The sequence below is a fragment of the Mustela nivalis genome (genome assembly GCF_964662115.1).
Source record: "Mustela nivalis genome assembly, chromosome: 10".
In the NCBI taxonomy this organism is placed as follows: Eukaryota; Metazoa; Chordata; class Mammalia; order Carnivora; family Mustelidae; genus Mustela; species Mustela nivalis.
The window spans coordinates 10,906,939-10,923,342 of record NC_139029.1 but is presented as its reverse complement, the minus strand read 5'-3'; the positions used below and the strand labels follow the sequence as shown (position 1 = coordinate 10,923,342).

General features: G+C 53.3%; 1 protein-coding gene across 4 annotated transcripts; it reads right to left on the bottom strand.

Moving 5' to 3' along the window:
• Positions 1-284: 284 nt before the first annotated feature.
• Positions 285-15,898, bottom strand: NECAP2 (NECAP endocytosis associated 2). 4 transcript variants are annotated; one of them, XM_082685533.1, is made up of 8 exons: positions 15,737-15,898; positions 13,040-13,140; positions 10,297-10,401; positions 10,129-10,210; positions 9,058-9,166; positions 6,242-6,419; positions 2,292-2,379; positions 285-1,501 (listed from the first exon to the last, which is right to left on the bottom strand). In XM_082685533.1, exons 1-8 carry the CDS (start codon positions 15,826-15,828, stop codon positions 1,453-1,455), a joined length of 804 nt encoding a protein of 267 aa, XP_082541659.1. In that variant the 5' UTR covers positions 15,829-15,898; the 3' UTR covers positions 285-1,452. The 4 variants fall into 4 exon arrangements, 3 of the variants coding, with proteins under 3 accessions (XP_082541659.1, XP_082541660.1, XP_082541661.1); XM_082685534.1 differs by having other exon boundaries at positions 2,292-2,376; positions 15,737-15,885; XR_014299402.1 differs by lacking the exon at positions 285-1,501 and adding an exon at positions 4,976-5,138 and having other exon boundaries at positions 2,365-2,379; positions 15,737-15,881.
• Between the last annotated feature and the right edge of the window lie 506 nt (positions 15,899-16,404).

Below are 16,404 nucleotides of genomic sequence, written 5' to 3'. Positions count from 1 at the left end.
AACCCTTCCTATTTAAGGAGTGGTTCCCCCGGTGAGGTCTTGGGGGTAGGCAGGGGTCCCCTCCCACATTAAGCTAAAAATGTCCCAGTGCTCTTCTAGATACACCGGGGAGACGTTACTGGTTGCCTTAGAGCAACAAGACCCAATTCTCTTATTCTGCCTCATGTGACATCCTGGCACCGGACTTTAAATCTGGACACACGATCAGCAGTGGGAGGTGGCTGTGAGTCTAGCTGTGGCACCCTGGATGGCTTCATGGCCATGCTGCCAAAAACAGGCTCATCTTTGACATACACGAGACAGAAGTAAAAATATTTATTTATCTTCGGAATCTGGTCCCACAAAAAGGCCAACACTTTTTCTTTCAGTTGTCTTGACTCTTCAAAAAATCGATCTTCAATTAAGAGGTAAAGTATGTTGGTAAAAAGCAAATTTCGAGGTGTGCTCATATGAAATTATTTCTCATCAACCAGTAAAACAGGCAGCCCTAGTCTCCCAGTTCACTCAGAACTCCTTCCGTCGTGTACAGTCTCTGAAGGAGAAAAGAAAGTAAGAGGCTGTCTGCAAACAAGGCACTTCAGAAACCACACCAAGGAGAAAACCCAAGGCCCCTGGGAACCACGCTGGGAGCCCGTGAGCCCAGAGAGCTGTCAGTGGACAGGACGGCTGGCCCCCCCACCGCCATGAGAACAGTGCCGGCTTTCCTGCCTGAGCAGCGTCCGGCACCTGCCTCAGCCCGCACTGCCCACGTGGTGACCAGGCAGCCAGGCCACTTAGCCAAGAAGGAACAACACTTTCTAAAGCTCAGAGCAGCTCCTATGGCGGATAGGGCGGGTTGCTTTCCGAGGTCCCTGCTGGGACATCTTCCAGGAGCAGTCCCTTTTGCAAAGATGAGTTAGTGCAGATCAGCACGTTAGCAAAGCAATTAAAAAATTTTTAAAAGCTGGTTAATACTCTTGATTTCCCTCCTGATTATCTGCTCGAGCTGCAGCCTATAAACCTGCCAAAAATCAGGAAGGAATCCCCCCTCTGAAGGCACCGTGAATGATGTGGCTACAGCCAACGAGCGTACAGAAGACTCTCCTCCTTCTGGCCAGTGATCACGGGACCTCTGCAACCACTGAGAAGGGCCCAGTGAGGCCAGGTAGCACGCTCAAGCCCTTCTTTTGCTTTGGGGGCTTCTGTTTAATATGGGTCACGTGATGGAAGCAGCAGGCTCAGAGTCTCTCATGTCAAGAGATGGGCAGGGACAGGGATGCTGGGCTTTCCTCCTGACACTGCACCCATTTACTGCCTAACACGCCCGTCTGTCCAAGTCAGCTGAGGAGGAGAGGAGAGAGTCGTGCTCCAAACAGAGGCTGGCCGGGGAGTGCTTCGTCCTCCTTCCTTTGGCCCAGGTGACGTGGCTTCTTTCCAGAAATTGTAGGAGGAAAAAGAGGGACTACACTCAGATCAGAACTGGACCCAGCCTGTACCTGGGTGAGTCTGGCTGGAAGTCGACCTGTAAAAGGAAAAAAGGGAGGGGTAGGAGAGTTCAGATGTTTGAAAATACAAAGTCAGTAAAATGAAGCTTCTCTCTGGGCAGAAAGAGCTCTAAGAAATCAGTCCCTGAATGTTCTAGAGCAGAAGTCAGTAAACTACGGCCCAGGGACCAAATCTAGTCCTCTGTTTGTATAGTCATTGGCACAGAGACACGCCCACTCATTCACACACCATCTATGGATGCTTTTGAGCTACAAATCAAAACCAAGTAGAGACCATGAGGTCTATCAAGTCGAAACGATCTGTCTTTATAGTAAACACAGGTGCTGAGTCCTGTGCTACAGCCCATCCCCATAAACAAAGGTGCAGTCAGTTTTTAGTGTCTTTCCCCCTGGACTCCAAGGAAAGGCTTGAAGTTTTATTGAGGCAGAGAATGCAAGCAGGCCAAGGCCAGATCCAAGGTTAACTCTCAGTCCAGTGTCCAGGAGAGCTGGGGCGGGGTTAGGGAGTGTGGAATGGAGGACGAAGGGGAGCAACTACTGGGGCAAGCAAAGGTGGCTGGAAGACCAGAAAGAGTTATAGCGCAGCCCCAGGTCACCTAGCAGTAGAGAGCAGCAAAAACCCTTCATGAAGCAAAGCCAGCCACCCAAAGCAGGCACTCTGGGGCTCTGCCCTCTGGCTGGCCAGAAAACATTCAAGTCTGAGCTGTAGCTCCAAACACCAGAAGAAAAGCATCTGGAACAATCTCAGGTTTCTATGGACACAGCCCTGGCCCCAGTCCCACCACAAGAATGTGACCCTCTCCTCACCCTGTGGATTTGGTAAAGTCTCCCCAGATGTCGGTGGTGGCAGTCGTGGCAGGCCTGGGTTGCGGCCAGGATACAGTGGCCCCTCCTACTGACGTCCCCAAATCCGCCGGCAGGGAGAGAAGGAAAGGAGACACAGGAGTCAGAGCTCTCTCTTTCTGGCCTTAGTGAGCCTGAAATCAGTCTCATGATTCCAGGTGGCCGAGAAAGACACACAGAGACCCGCTCTGGGACAAAAAACAAACAAACAAATAAGCTGCCACATTTCTATCTGCTCATGAGCCCTTGAGGCCTCCTGGAGAAAAGTGGAAAACCACATACACACAAGGTGGAGGGCAGGGTGCCGGTGAAGACAAGTCACACATCATCCGTCACTCAGACTGACTCACTGACCAAGCTGAGGTCTTCAACCGCTTATGTTGGCAATCTGTTTAAAATTCACATGCTCCCGCCCTGGCTTCTTCTTCTTCTTCTTTTTTTTTAAGATTTTATTTATTTATTTGACAAAGAACACAAGCAGGCTGAGAGACAGGTAGAGAGAGAGGAAAGGAAACAGGCTCCCTGCCGAGCAGAGAGCCTGATGCAGGGCTTGATCCCAGGACCCTGGAATCATGACTGGAGCCAAGGGCAGAGGCTTAACCCACTGAGCCACCCAAGCGCCCCATCCGCCCTGGCTTGTTGAATGGAAAATACCCCACAGAATGCAAGGTCATCCTCACATAAAGCCCTCAGTCCAGGGTCTGGATCGACTAGTTGAAGAAGTTATGCTCCAGACATGTGCCAAGGGCTGGGACCCAAACTGGTTAGGGTTTGGAGCAAGCCTTCCAGAAGAAGTAACACAGAGTGGTCTGTGTGCCCCTTCACCGAGGTGGGGGGCACCTGGGGCAGTCAGGCAGGCTTCTGCGCTCTTCCGGCACTGCCCTCCGGGCCGCTGTCCCTGCTGAGGGCTCTGTGTCCCCCTCTCTCCACCCTCCCACCAATTTGCTATTTCTAATCTGCTCTGGGCAGGGAGACAAGATAACAGCGGGGCCCTCAAGGATTTAGTTTTACAGCTCACCAAATGCCTGCCAAGTGCTTATAGTGAACTGTCCCATTCAGACCCATCACAGTCCCTGGGGGAAGACAGGCCAGGACCAACTGGGTGACTCAATGCACATCCCTCAAGTCGGTTTTCTTATCTCATGCGGGGGTCGGGGACGGTACAGTGACTACTTCACAGAACCAGCCTGGGCTGCAGCAGTCAGAACAGCGGCAAGCCTGGAGGAGGCCAGCACGTGGTGGTGATAACGACCGCATCAGTGGAACGAGACCTACCGAACACGAGCACTTAGTGCTTTAGGAATCGTTCGCAAGTGCTACACACAGATTAGCTCGCTGAACCCTCACAAGAAACCCACACTGTAGGTTATCATGACCCCCCTTCAGCCTAGAGATCAGAAAACCAAGGCCCAGAGAAGCAGGCAATCAATCTTCTATCACACAATGGATAAGCCAGAACATGAACTCAGCCAGTCTGGTTTTAGAGGATATATTAAGTGTTCAACAAATGGTAGCTCTTCGTGGCTCATTATCTGACAGCATGCTGTCTGCAGACACACTGACTGCCTGTCTTGTACATTAGAACCTAAGCCCTTGGGGTGCCTGGGTGGCTTAGTGGGTTAAGCCTCTGCCTTCAGCTCAAATCATGATCTCAGGGTCCTGAGATCAAGCCTCACATCAGGCTCTCTGCTCAGCGGTGAGCCTACTTCCCCCTCTCTCTCTGCCTGCCTCTCTGCCTACTTGTGATCTCTGTCAAAAAAATAAAATCTTAAAAAAAAAAAAAAAAAGTGGGACGCCTGGGTGGCTCAGTTGGTTGGGCAGCTGCCTTCAGCTCAGGTCACGATCCCAGCATCATGGGATCAAGTCCCACATCGGGCTCTTTGCTCCGCAGGGAGCCTGCTTCTCCCTCTGACTCTGCCTGTGCTCGCTCACGCTCGCTCTCTCTCTGACAAATAAATAAATAAAAAAATCTTAAAAAAAAAAAAGAAAAAAGAAAAAAAGAAAAGAACATAAGCCCTTGGGGCGCCTGGATGGCCCAGTCAGTTGAGTGTCTACCTTTGGCTCAGGTCATGATCCTGGAGTCCTGGGATCGAGCCCCACATCGGGCTCCCTGCTCAGCCAGGAGTCTGCTTCTCCTTCTCCCTTTCCCCTGTGTGCATGCGCTCTCTCTCTAATAGATAAATAAAATCTTTTTTTAAAAAAAATCACTAGAGCAGGGCACCTGGGCGGCTCAGGCATTAAGCATCTGCCTTTGGCTCATGTCATGATCCCAGGGACCTGGGATTGAGCCCCACATCAGTTCCCTGCTCAGAGGGGAGTCTGCTTCTCTGTCTCCCTCTGTTGCTCCCCCTGCTTGTGCTCTCTAATACAAAAATGATTTTTAAAAAATAATGTAAGCCCTTGAGGGGCATCTGGGTGGCTCAGTTGGTTGTGTCCAACTCTTGCCTTTGGCTCAGGTCATGATCTCAGGGTATGAGATCAAGCCTCACATCGTGTTCTGAGTTCCGGGTGGAGTCTCCTTGAGATTCTCCCTCTCCCTCTGCACCCATCACTCTTGCTTTCTCAAAATAAATACATAAAACCTTAAAAACAAACAAACAAACAAAAAAACTCCATAGGCTCTTGAGAGCAGGGACTTGGTGCTGTACCTGCAACACCCCCCAGGGCCTAAAACACTGCCTGGCACGTAGCGGATACTCCGTATGGGCTGTTAAACATGCGCCAGCGACCAAGGGAAGGCCTGAGATAATGGTTCTCCTGCCGCGGTGAGGATCCAAACACCGTTAGGAACACAGATTCCTGTCCACGCTCCTGGCGATGCCAAGGCAGGTGGTCCCGTTATTCTGAGAAACGATGCTGGAAGAATGGTTCCTGGTACCAGGGCGGAGGCTGGCTGACCGCTACTCCTGCCCACTCCTGGGCTGGGAATTCCCCCAAAGGCTGAGGTTGGAAGCTGACCGCCAGATGGGGAAGCCTCTGTCCACACCCTTAAAAGGGAAAGAAAGCAGGCTTCCTGCCTAGATCCTGCTTCCTAGAACCTAGTGAGATCTGTGTGGAGAAACCAAGCTGGGATAATCACCCAGCCTGGGAAAGGCCTGGAACCTCAGCTAGGCTGGGTGGGTAGGGTCGGGGGCCAAAATGGGCTAGCTCCCCAGCACTATCGATGGCTGGTACTGGGCACTAAGTTCTGGAATCCTGGGGTCGCCAAAAGGCATTCCTTACACCTTAGAGCAAACACTAACACAGTGTGCTGGGGGAGTTGCCTCTCTACTTCCCAGCATCCCGAGGGCCTTACCAAGGAGCTTGTTCTAAATTAAATCCCTAACTTTACCTCCCACCACTCACCTGACTTACGATACATCCATTTCCCTACACACACCAGGTGTTTAAAAATTTGAGCCCTTCTCCTACTCTTCTGTCTGTCTGGAAGGCCAAGCGTCCCCTGCCCCAACCTCCTTCTCCAAGGCCCACCTCAATGCCACCTTTTCCACGGAGCCTCCCCACATCATCCTGGCTGGTCGTATGTGGACCCTTTCATTCGGTCTCTGTGCCCTGGGCTCCTGTCTCCTAGATACGAGCAGAGCTTGTCTCTCTCTGTCACTTACTCACGTGACAACCACTGAGCAGCCTCTAAGAACCAGGTGCCCACACACTGATGATTTCACAGCAAATCAGTGTCACAGCAAACAGGCTGCAGCCCCCGCCTGGCAGGGGTAGACAGAGGCACTGAGCGGGGGATGTGGCAGGTATCAGAAAACAGAGGAACCCCTTACCCAGCCCGGGCAGGATCGGCTTCATGGTATCACAGACAGGTACCAAATGATGGACAACGTGAGTGAAGGCGGGAATGGCATGGGGCCCCAGTTGCTGGGGTGGGGGGGGGGGGGAGGAACCTGCAGGTGCAGCTTACTGACCTGAACTGGGACCAACTGCTGTCTGGACGAGTGATCCCCCCACAGACACCTGCTCCCCAGGGGGAGGGATCAGGGTGGAGGTTTTTCCCCCGGGGGGTGGGGGAAGCAGGCTCAGTCCTCCTGTGCTGGCAGGCCGTGCTCGGGGGGTCCCAGTTGCTCCTTCCTTCTTCTTCATGTTCTGAAGAGAGGCGAGGAATGCAAACCAGTCAGTTCTGCTGGGGACCCCTGCTTATCAGAAAACCCCACAAAGAGGGCCAAGGTGGCCCCCAAGCCCCAAACGTCTATATAACCAAAAGGTAATCAAGAGCCCATCCAGCACTCTCACTGTTTTGAGTGGTGGTCAAGGCATCACAGTTCCAGAGTGATCCCAAATACATCCCATCAGCTCTGGCTTCATTAAGCAGCAGGGAAATACAATTTAAAACTACAAATCAAAACGAGTGCTGTGGGGCGCCTGGGTGGCTCAGTGGGCTAAAGCCTCTGCCTTCGGCTCAGGTCATGGTCCCAGGGTCCTGGGATCAAGCCCCACATCAGGCTCTCTGCTCGGCGGGGAGCCTGCTTCCTCCTCTCTCTCTGCCTATCTCCTCTGCCTACTTGTGATCTCTGTCTGTCAAATAAATAAATAAAAATCTTAAAAAACAAAAAAACAAAAACGAGTGCTGTGTCATTACACACACACTGGAACAGCAGGGATGTAGACTGTCGGTACTGACAAGGACGTGGAGCAGACAGAAGGCTCCCTCGTACACCACTACCTGAACTGCTGACCCTGCAATTTCCCTCCTGGAAACAGACCCCAAGGAAACATACTCATGGCACCAAAAGACATGCCCTTGGACGTCCATAGCCACACCATCTGGAATAGCTCCAAATTGGCAATTACCCAGTATCTACCATTGATTAAAGAATAACACTGGGGGAACCTGGGGGGCTCCGTCGGGCATCTGGCTCTTGGTTTTAGCTCTGGTCGTGATTTCAGGTCGTGGGATCGAGCCTCCTGGGGGGCTCTGTGCTCAGCAGGGAGTCTGCTGGAGAGGATCTCTCTCCCTCTGCCCCTCCCCACCTCGAATAAATCAATCAATCTTTAAATAAAAAACAAACCCACAAACAGTAACGCTATGACACATTCTCACAATGAAATACGCCACTGCAGTGACAATGGACAAACCACGAGCAACAAAACAAAGGCAGATTTTGTCTGAAAACAAAATCCAGGGCATTCAACATCAGGACGGTGGTGGCTCCGGCATGTGGACGGAACAGGAGACGGGCTTCCAGAATGCTGATAATCTCTGCTTCTTGACCTGGGGGCTAGTTTGCATGGGTCCATTTGGTTTTCAAAGATTCACTGAGTTCCGCATTTATGAGTGTGCATTTCCTGTATGTGTATCATACTTCCATAAAACATTAAAAAAAGGCGGGGGAGGGGGGGCGCGGGTGTCTAGCTGGCTCAGCCGGTTAAGCATCTGACTTTGGCTCCGACCATGACCTCAGTGTCTTGGGATTGAGCCCTGCACTGGGCTCCCTGCTTCTCCCTTTCCTCTCTCCCTCTGTCCCTGCTCCTGCTCTCTCTTAAGTAAATAAATAAAATCTTAAAAAAAAAAAAAAAAAAGATAAAATTAAAAAACAAAAACCTGAGCACCGATGTGAACCAGAAACCAGTGTAAGTTACGAAGATGAAGACAAGGTTACCCACTTGCAGTCCAAGACCACAGCCCTGAAGCCAGAACCCTCAAAGCCCTCGGTGAGAGTCCACCTGGGCTGGTTATTTTCAGCTCTATGATCTGGGCAAGTCCCTTAAATTCTCTAAGCCTCAATTTCCTTGCCTGTAAAATGGGAGAATGTTTATTCGCGTAAGTGCCTAAAAACACTACCTGGCACACAGGTGATGCTCATTAAATGTTAGTTTCCTCCCAGCAAGAGAGGAGTCACACCCCGACCAGTCCACTGGACATGACCTGTATTTTCTGTTAAGGGCCAGTTAGCCAACGTCAAGGGTCCCAAATCATCACCAGCATGAAGCAGAAAAGAGGAGAAAGAGATAGTAAATAAAGGGAAGTAAAGAGGAAAAACATTATCTTAGGGTTACAAAGTTTCTTCAAAAAACATTCCCATGTGTCCTTGGATCCCCCAATCACTCCAACCCCACTCCCTGCAGTCAGGCAGTCCGGACACCCAGCCTGCCCTACCTTTTCCCGTTCTCCACAGGAGCTAACAAGCGGAAACCCAGAGGCAGGGCAGCTCAGGGTGAGACATGGGGAGTCAGGACACCCCCACCACCAGCAGAAGCTGCCCATGATTCCCAGCGCCCACCTCAATGCCTTCCTGTCCAGAGCCCTCCCTATTCTTCCTTGAGGAGCAAGGCCAGGACGCAGCTGACCCCCACTCTAACAGCCTGGTCAGGAACACCAGCTCTGGCGACAAGGGACTGATGCTTCTTCTCAACACAGAGGCTTTGCACATGCTGTTCCCTCTGCTTGAACGGCCTTTGATCCCCCGCTCCTTCCCCTTCCTTACAGGTCACTTTTTCTCGGAACCCTTCCTCGCTTCCCTTAACTACAGGCTGTGTGCCCCTCCTCTAGGCGCTCACGGCGTCCCCTCCCCGGCTGTGGTCGCATCTCGCCTCCGCCTTCTGTTTAACTCTGAGCTCCGCGAGGCCAGAGCTCTCTTGTTCACCCCCAGCACAGGACCTGGCAAAAGGCAGCTGATCCACAAACATCTACTCAACCGATGGAACTGAAGCTTAGGAAAAGGGCAGGCGGGCTCCGGGCCGGGGCTGGGGGCTGGCCAACAAAGCCAAGTGAGGTGGGACTCACCGCGATGTTGAGCTTGATGGTCTGGCCCTCTTTGAAGCCTAGGTCCAACTTGGGGCCCTGGTCTGGGTTCTGGGCCTGTTTCGCAAATTCACACTGCTGTTTCACCCACCTGGGGAGAGGACGGAAGAAAAAGGTGAGGAAGAGACCCGCTGCCCTGCATTCCACTCCCTCACGCCCCCTCCACCTGCCAACCGTCCCGGAAGAGGTTTTACATGGCAGAAAGAGCACACGCAGGCTTGGGAGCTGGGCCTGAATTCGAATCCTGATTCTGACACATAAGTGGCTGCGAGCAGATCAGTTCCTTCATCAACAAAATGGGATGACAGTTACGTATGTGTTAAACACAGCTCTGAAAATTCAGTGAGCTCATGCATGCAGACAAAGGTCCTCACACCGGTCTTCAGGAAATCGGAGAACTGGCCCTCTCCCCCCTAGCACTTGGCATGTGGACCAGGACAACATATCCACACCCCACACACATACGGACTCATAAGGTAGATGGTGAGACAAGACAGATGCCCAGGAAGAGGTGAGCAACACAAAGGTACCCTCCACCCCCCATTCGATACCCATCTAGCAGCCACCTGGGCAGGGACAGCAGGCCAGGGAAGAGCCAGGGGTGCCCACGTGAGTGGCTGCACACGCACTAACTCGACAGCAGCCAGAGACGGAGGCCTGAAGGTGAGGGGAGCAGTTTTTCCTGCCCCGTCTTTCAGCTTTCGAAAGGACTCCCAGACAGTGGCCACCTGCCACCACTTATTGTATCACGGAGGAGCAGGCTCAGGAAGGCCCCAGGAGCCCCGCATGGACTCTGGCTCCTCTGGGGCCTGGTCAGGGGAGAGGTATGGCACCTCAGAGGCTAGGCCAGCTGACCAGAGAGATGGGCCTGCGGAAACGGAGAGGACTGGAAAGCAGAGAAGGCAGCCTGCCCGCCAGGAGCAGGGAGTCTTTCGGGGGCTCTGCGAGCAGACGAATCCCACACAAGCACCTAAGTATCCTAGGCTGGGAAACCATTCTGTCCCAGGAAAGCAAGGAAAGAGGCATGAGCACGGGTGTCTTGGAACCACTCACTTGAAGTGGTCCTGCAGCGCAACATTGAAGTCAAAGGCATCGCCTCGGTCCACGAAGCCAATTCCAATAAATGCCCGGCGCCCTGGGGGACAACACAGGATTAATCCCACTCGCCAGAGGCAGAGGAAACTCTTCTTACGAGGAGGAACCCCCGAGACCCACACGCACCGTTTCCATCTTCGATGCGGATAACGAAGTACCTGCTGGAATCCGTCACGCTCTCGACGGCCGTGCCAGGAAACTGATCCACTGGGGCCTGAGCAAAGAGCTCCCCTGGAAGCACAGGTTAGGGTGAGCCTGGAGGCCCCTTCCCGCCTGACATTTCTTTTTTTAAGATTTTATTTATTTATTTGACAGAGAGAAATCACAAGCAGGCAGAGAGGCAGGCAGAGAGAGAGAGAGGAGGAAGCAGGCTCCCTGCTGAGCAGAGAGCCCGATGCGGGACTCGATCCCAGGACCCTGAGATCATGACCTGAGCCGAAGGCAGCGGCTTAACCCACTGAGCCACCCAGGTGCCTGCCGCCTGACATTTCTATCAAACCACTGCGGCCTTTTTCCTGAAAGGCATGGAAGGCAGCGAGGCAAACCTTACTCCAGGGTTCAAATCAAATCCATTCTAATGGAAGAGAGGACACAGACGTATAACCAAGCAAAGGTTTTAGTCAGGAGTGGCCTGCAGGTCAGATACAGCCCAAGGTTAATATCCTTGATTTAAGTGCCAAACTCTTCAAAATCAAATTACATGCAAAATCATCCAGATTTCTGGTCTTCCCTGGCAATCAAACCTCTAGCGATGCTGGGACTCCATCCGCACAGGAGAGCTTGGCTGGAGCCCACCTGCCTGCACCGGAGGGCCCTAGTCCAGGAACAGCACCACCTCAGGAAAGGCCTGGAACCCGAGGCAGGACTGCAGAGAAGCCGCAGAACCCATTGAAAGGGGCTTGAGGGCCCACAGAAGAACCTGAAGCAGGATCGCCGGGGTGGCTCAGTCGGTTAAGTGCTGCCCTCGGCTCTGGTCATGATCCCAGGGTCCCAGGATCGAGCCCCACATCGGGCTCCTTGCTCAGCGGGGAGCCTGCTTCTCCTCTACCTGCCTCTTCCCTTGCTTGTGCTTTCTGTCTCTGTCTCTGACAAATAAAATATTAACAAGAAGAAGGATCTGAAGCAGCTGAGACAGGACAAGAGGACCACCAGTTTTAAAAGGAGCCCCTGCCGAATGCATCTCTTGTCACTCCAGCACTCTAGGCCCCGGTGCGGTGCATGCCTTTGGGGGCATTCTGAACTCGTGTCGCTTCCACAGGTGGTGACCTCTGTCGGAGCTTCTGGTACTCGATCGAGGCTCCTCTACTCAGTGCTGGGGTTCACAGGTGACTGTAATCAAGGCTCAGCTGAATCCAAACTGGCGGCCCTCGAGTCTGTCGCTTCTTGGTAATTTCTCCGTGCCCCCTACCCCAGCTTGGCCCCTGGGGATCTAGTACCCACCTGGATGCCTTTGACCTAGAGCAGTGATTCTCAACCAGTGGTGGTTTTGCCCCCGCCCCCAACCAGGGACATGTGACAATGTGCAGAAACACTTTTGGTTTTTCACAGCTTGGGGGGTGCGACTGGCATCTGGTAGGCAGAGGCCAGAGATGTTGCTACATATCTGACATTTGACTTGACAGTCCCAACACTCCCCTGGCCCAGATGCCACTAGTCTTGGCCAAGAAGGAGCGCAGAGCGAGAGACAAGAGGACCCAGCAGGCCTGACCTGGAGACACAAGCATTCCTAGGGCGGCTCCTGCAGGGGAGGCTCAGCCCTGGGCAGCCGCTGTTCCACTAGGCAGGCACCTTAAGTCCATTCCCAAGGTCCCCAGGAAACAGCTGTTGCCATCCCTTGTGAGATCACCTGGAACACCCCGGAATTCTCAGGCCTCGTCACAGCAGCTGTTTTTTCAAACTCCTCTGCAGCCAATACCCAGCCAGCGCCATGTTCCATACGCATCAATGCTCTGGTCACCTTGCAGTTCACAAAACAGTTGGATAAATGTGTGCTCACTTCGTATTTCCAGCAATCTTGTGAAGCAGGAGCTAATGTGATCCCCATTTCAAAAAGGAGGCCAAGGCATCAGCAGTCACATCGCTCGCCAAAGGTCCCACGGCTCAGACACAAGAGACTGCAGTTCTCAGAGGAAGCGGTTTTGCCTGTGGCGCTTTACAGCTGGTCCCACCCGGGAGAATCTCTTACACTTTAGAAAAATAAATGACCGAAGGCTGCAGCCCCTGACCGAGCAGCACCATGCCCAACTCCGGCTCTGGGGGCTGGGGCTCTTTCAGGCTGCGGTGGCCTCCACAGCTCACCCGGAGGCCCTGGGGGCACATGACTTCCAGACAGATTTCCCCTAAGGTGACATCTGCCAGCTGACCCCAACACAGCCCAGCTTGGCTTGTCCTTTCACCAAAGAAACAGCTGAGTAGGACAACTTCCAGCACTTTCAGTTCATGGGCGTGGTCAGTCTGGGGAGTTACCATTCAGTTGATAAACAGAATTTCTGAGGAGGAAGCCTTGCTCAGTGGCACGGTGTTGTGCGTCTCCCCCTGGCCAAGCTGGTCTTAAAGGCAAACTCTGGGGCTTCCTACCTGAGACCAACTTGTCTGTCTCCTCTTCCTGGATTCCAAAATTAGTATGTTCTTAAGGATGCCCCCCACCAAAGGCAGGTGTATGACAGGAAATGCACCCTTTTACACCTGGAGACCGGGCTTTCTACAATTAAAGGGCGGGGGGGAGGATGGAGGCGGCTTAGAGGGCCGCTGGGCCTTTGATTTGGAGGATCAGTTCCCGTGACCCGAGTGGACTTGCCAGGGCTGCTTCTCCCTTCACAAAGTAGGAGGCACAGCATCTCAGCCCCACAAGGGCCTCCCTGGCCTTTACCTGAGGTCCTGTCCTCCAGCTTGATGTAGGCCACCTGCCCTTTTGCAGTGATCCGCAGCCGGCCACTCCATGATGGCTGGTCCAGCTGCCACTCCGCGGCCCTACGGGGACAAAAACCATTGAGCCTCTGCTAGGGGGTCCTGCTCCTTTACTCCAGGGCTGGGGACGGGAATGGGAAGGGCATGTGGGCTGCCTGCGCAGGACCAGAGGCTGCCAGACTTTCTCCGAAAAGGACCATCCCATCTCTGTCACAACTACCCACTCTGCTGCTGTAGGGTGACAGCAGTGATACAGAGTACAGCCGCGTCTTGGTGCTTTATATATTCTATCTGAACGTCTGCTGCGGTGTGTGACTGTATTTCAGCGCAACTCTCTGGACACGAAAAACCTGAATTTCACGTAATTTTTGCATTAAGAGATATTCTTTTTAAATGTTCCCTAACTACTATTTAAAAATATAAAAACCATCCTTAGCCTGTGAGACATACAAAAACACAGTGGGTCGCAGTTTGCCGGCCCCAGTTCTAGACTACAGAGATTTTTCTCAGAAGCAGGACTTCCAGTTTTCTTTCAGTAAGAGCAGCAGCTCCTGGGCCTGCTGTTTAAGACACTGCCGGGCTGCAGTGGCGAGAGTGACCACCTGGGACCAGTGAGATGATCTTCGAGGAAAAGCAGAGAGCGAGCAATCATTAGCAGAAAGAGAAAAAGAAAGCAATTATACACCTGAGAAAAGTGAATCCAGGAAATTTAACCCCAAAGGTGTTCCAGGCCAAAAGAACCCCAGGAAACCGTGGACCTATCACAATAGCTTCTTTGGGGACTTTTTTTTTTTTTTTAAAGATTTTATTTATTTATTTGACAGACAGAGATCAGAAGTAGGCCGAGAGGCAGGCAGAGAGAGAGAGAGAGGAGGAAGCAAGTTCCCTGCTGAGCAGAGCACCCGATGCGGGACTCGATCCCGGGACCCCGAGATCATGACCTGAGCCGAAGGCAGCGGCTTAACCCACTGAGCCACCCAGGCGCCCCTCTTTGGGGACTTTTAAAGTAGTAACTTCAGGGGCGCCTGGGTGGCTCAGTGGGTTAAGCCGCTGCCTTCGGCTCAGGTCATGATCTCAGGGTCCTGGGATCGAGTCCCACATCGGGCTCTCTGCTCAGCAGGGAGCCTGCTTCCTCCTCTCTCTCTCTGCCTGCCTCTCTGCCTACTTGTGATCTCTGTCTGTCAAATAAATAAATAAAAAATCTTTAAAAAAAAAATAAATAAAGTAGTAACTTCACATTTTACTTCTAAGAAGCAATTCAGTAAAATCCCCAAATAGCAAGAACTTTGGGTGTTTTCAAAGGCTCTTCCTGGAAGTCCCTAAGCAACACCATTAACTACAGACACAGGTCTTTTTGAGGACCACACAAATGCAGACTCTCGATTCACAAGTCAGCTGACTCCGTTTCAGTTCCTCCTACTGGGGCAACACAGGCCTCAGATCCAAGCTAACTGGAGCTCTCAGGGTCAAGGGCAGGGGCTGCCAGCTTCCTCTACGCCAAACCAGCCAGCGGGACACTTGGGAACCTCACTCTTGCGGGGACCAGGAGGGACAAAACCCATCCTACTGAAGGGGATCAGAGGAGGCTGACCATCCTGGGTTCGGTGTCCCATCTCCAGTCTGATAACAGAAAGCGGATGTGTTTTTGGAACGGCTTCTCTTGTTGCTTTCAAACTACTTTCTAGTTACACCACGGATGTCACAGGTGTTCAAACAAGTAATCTGTTGTCTAGAAAATCAGCCAGGAGTCTGTGTTAACACACCTGGAGAGTAACAAGAAGCCAGATGATGTGGCCACTCCACCATCCTTGCGATGCCGGCCAATCCTGTATTTCCGAACCACGGAGACAAAAACATGGCCTTCCAAAGCGACTCCACCCCCACTCCAGGGGCACAAAATAGCCACAGACCAGGTTGTCTGTAACAGGTACATCTCCCCTCCCCTACCTTTTCACAGATAATGCACAGGCTTGGTAACAAAATGCAAACAGTACCAAAAAAAGCATATGGCGAAAGGAAGTCTCCTTCCAACTCCCACTGCCCTCCCGTAGCGCCCTTTCCTGCGTTCCCTTCCAGACCCTACAAGCATCTGTCTATCCGTCTCGGGTGAACGTTTCACCGGAGAAGCGCGATGCACTCCTCCCAACCGCCACCAGCTGTGATAAGGACTAAGGTTCGCGCGAAGGGAGCTGGGCAGGGAGGGGTCCCCGGGCTCTGGCCATCCGCCTACAGCTCCCTCAGACGGGTCCTTTTGGCCGGTTCTGAGCTGTTTTCCTTCCCCTGGGGATTTCCGCCCGTGATAGGATCCCCCCCCCCCCACACACACACCCCTTCAGGCTTTTCAAGGTTCCCCTCAAGGCCACCAGTTAGGGCTGAAAGAAAAGGGCTTGTGACACCACCACCTCGAACCACACTTAGGGGACCGGCTACGCACGGCTCCAAAGCCCTCCCCGCGCTGGAAGCCCCGTGCGCCGGCCTGACACAGCCCCAAGTCTGGGTCTCCCTCCTCGTTCTGGCCTCGAACTGGGAGAAGCCCCCGCATTACCTCCCGCCTCTCCCCTCAACCGGCCGGAGCCGTCCTCGGCTCCCATGGTGGGCGTGTCGGGCGGCGGGGAAGCGGTTAAATCGGGGTTAGCCTGGCCCGGCGGCAAGCGGTCACCTGTAACCACGGTTGGTGGCTCGCGGCGGGATGCGATAGACGTGGACCTCCGGCTTGACACAGAGCACCGACTCGTACTCTCCCTCCTCCATCTCGACACCCGGAGCCCACCGGACTTCCGGCTCCTTCCTAGCCGCGGGGCCGGAAGCGGCTCGACTCTATGACCCGGCTCAGGCTAGAGCGGCAGCTTGCGAGCCTCAGCACGTCCGTCTCTCTCCCGCCCTCTGCTGGCGACTCTGGCTCAAGACACGCGGCGGACGGATCCTGGAGCCGTGCGCTGAGGCACAAGAGGTTTTAGGGGCTTTGGGCTCGTACGAGGCCTTATGCGCAGCCGAGAAAACTTCAGTGCCGACCCCGCTGCAGTCCATTGTCTGTTTGTGGCTCATCCCCATCCCCTCAACACTTACACCTGCATCCCAGCTGGCTGAAATTCAAAGCTGTATCTGCCTACACAGCTCACCCTGAAGCCAGTATGGTCTCCAGCCTCTACTTCCCTGGGCTCTTCCTGAACGTCCTGCCTTCTCCTGACTCTAGAAATCTCCACGGAGGCTCTTCCTCCTAGAGAGAGGCTGACCTGAGCCACCGCAACGTGGGGCGCCACCCTTATCCTCACCCACCACGTGCCCAGTGTGACGTCCACTCGACAAAAGATTAAAGTCTACTAACAT

What these genes read in the sequence shown, in the direction of transcription:
- NECAP2 (XM_082685533.1), bottom strand. Translation starts at nt 15,828, where the DNA reads ATGGAGGAGGGAGAGTACGAGTCGGTGCTCTGTGTCAAGCCGGAGGTC. An exon ending in GCCACCAACCGTGGTTACAG is followed by an intron (nt 13,141 to 15,736) that starts GTGACCGCTTGC and finishes TTGTCCCCGTAG; the next exon opens with GGCCGCGGAGTGGCAGCTGG. An exon ending in GCGCTGCAGGACCACTTCAA is followed by an intron (nt 9,167 to 10,128) that starts GTGAGTGGTTCC and finishes TCCTCTCCCCAG; the next exon opens with GTGGGTGAAACAGCAGTGTG.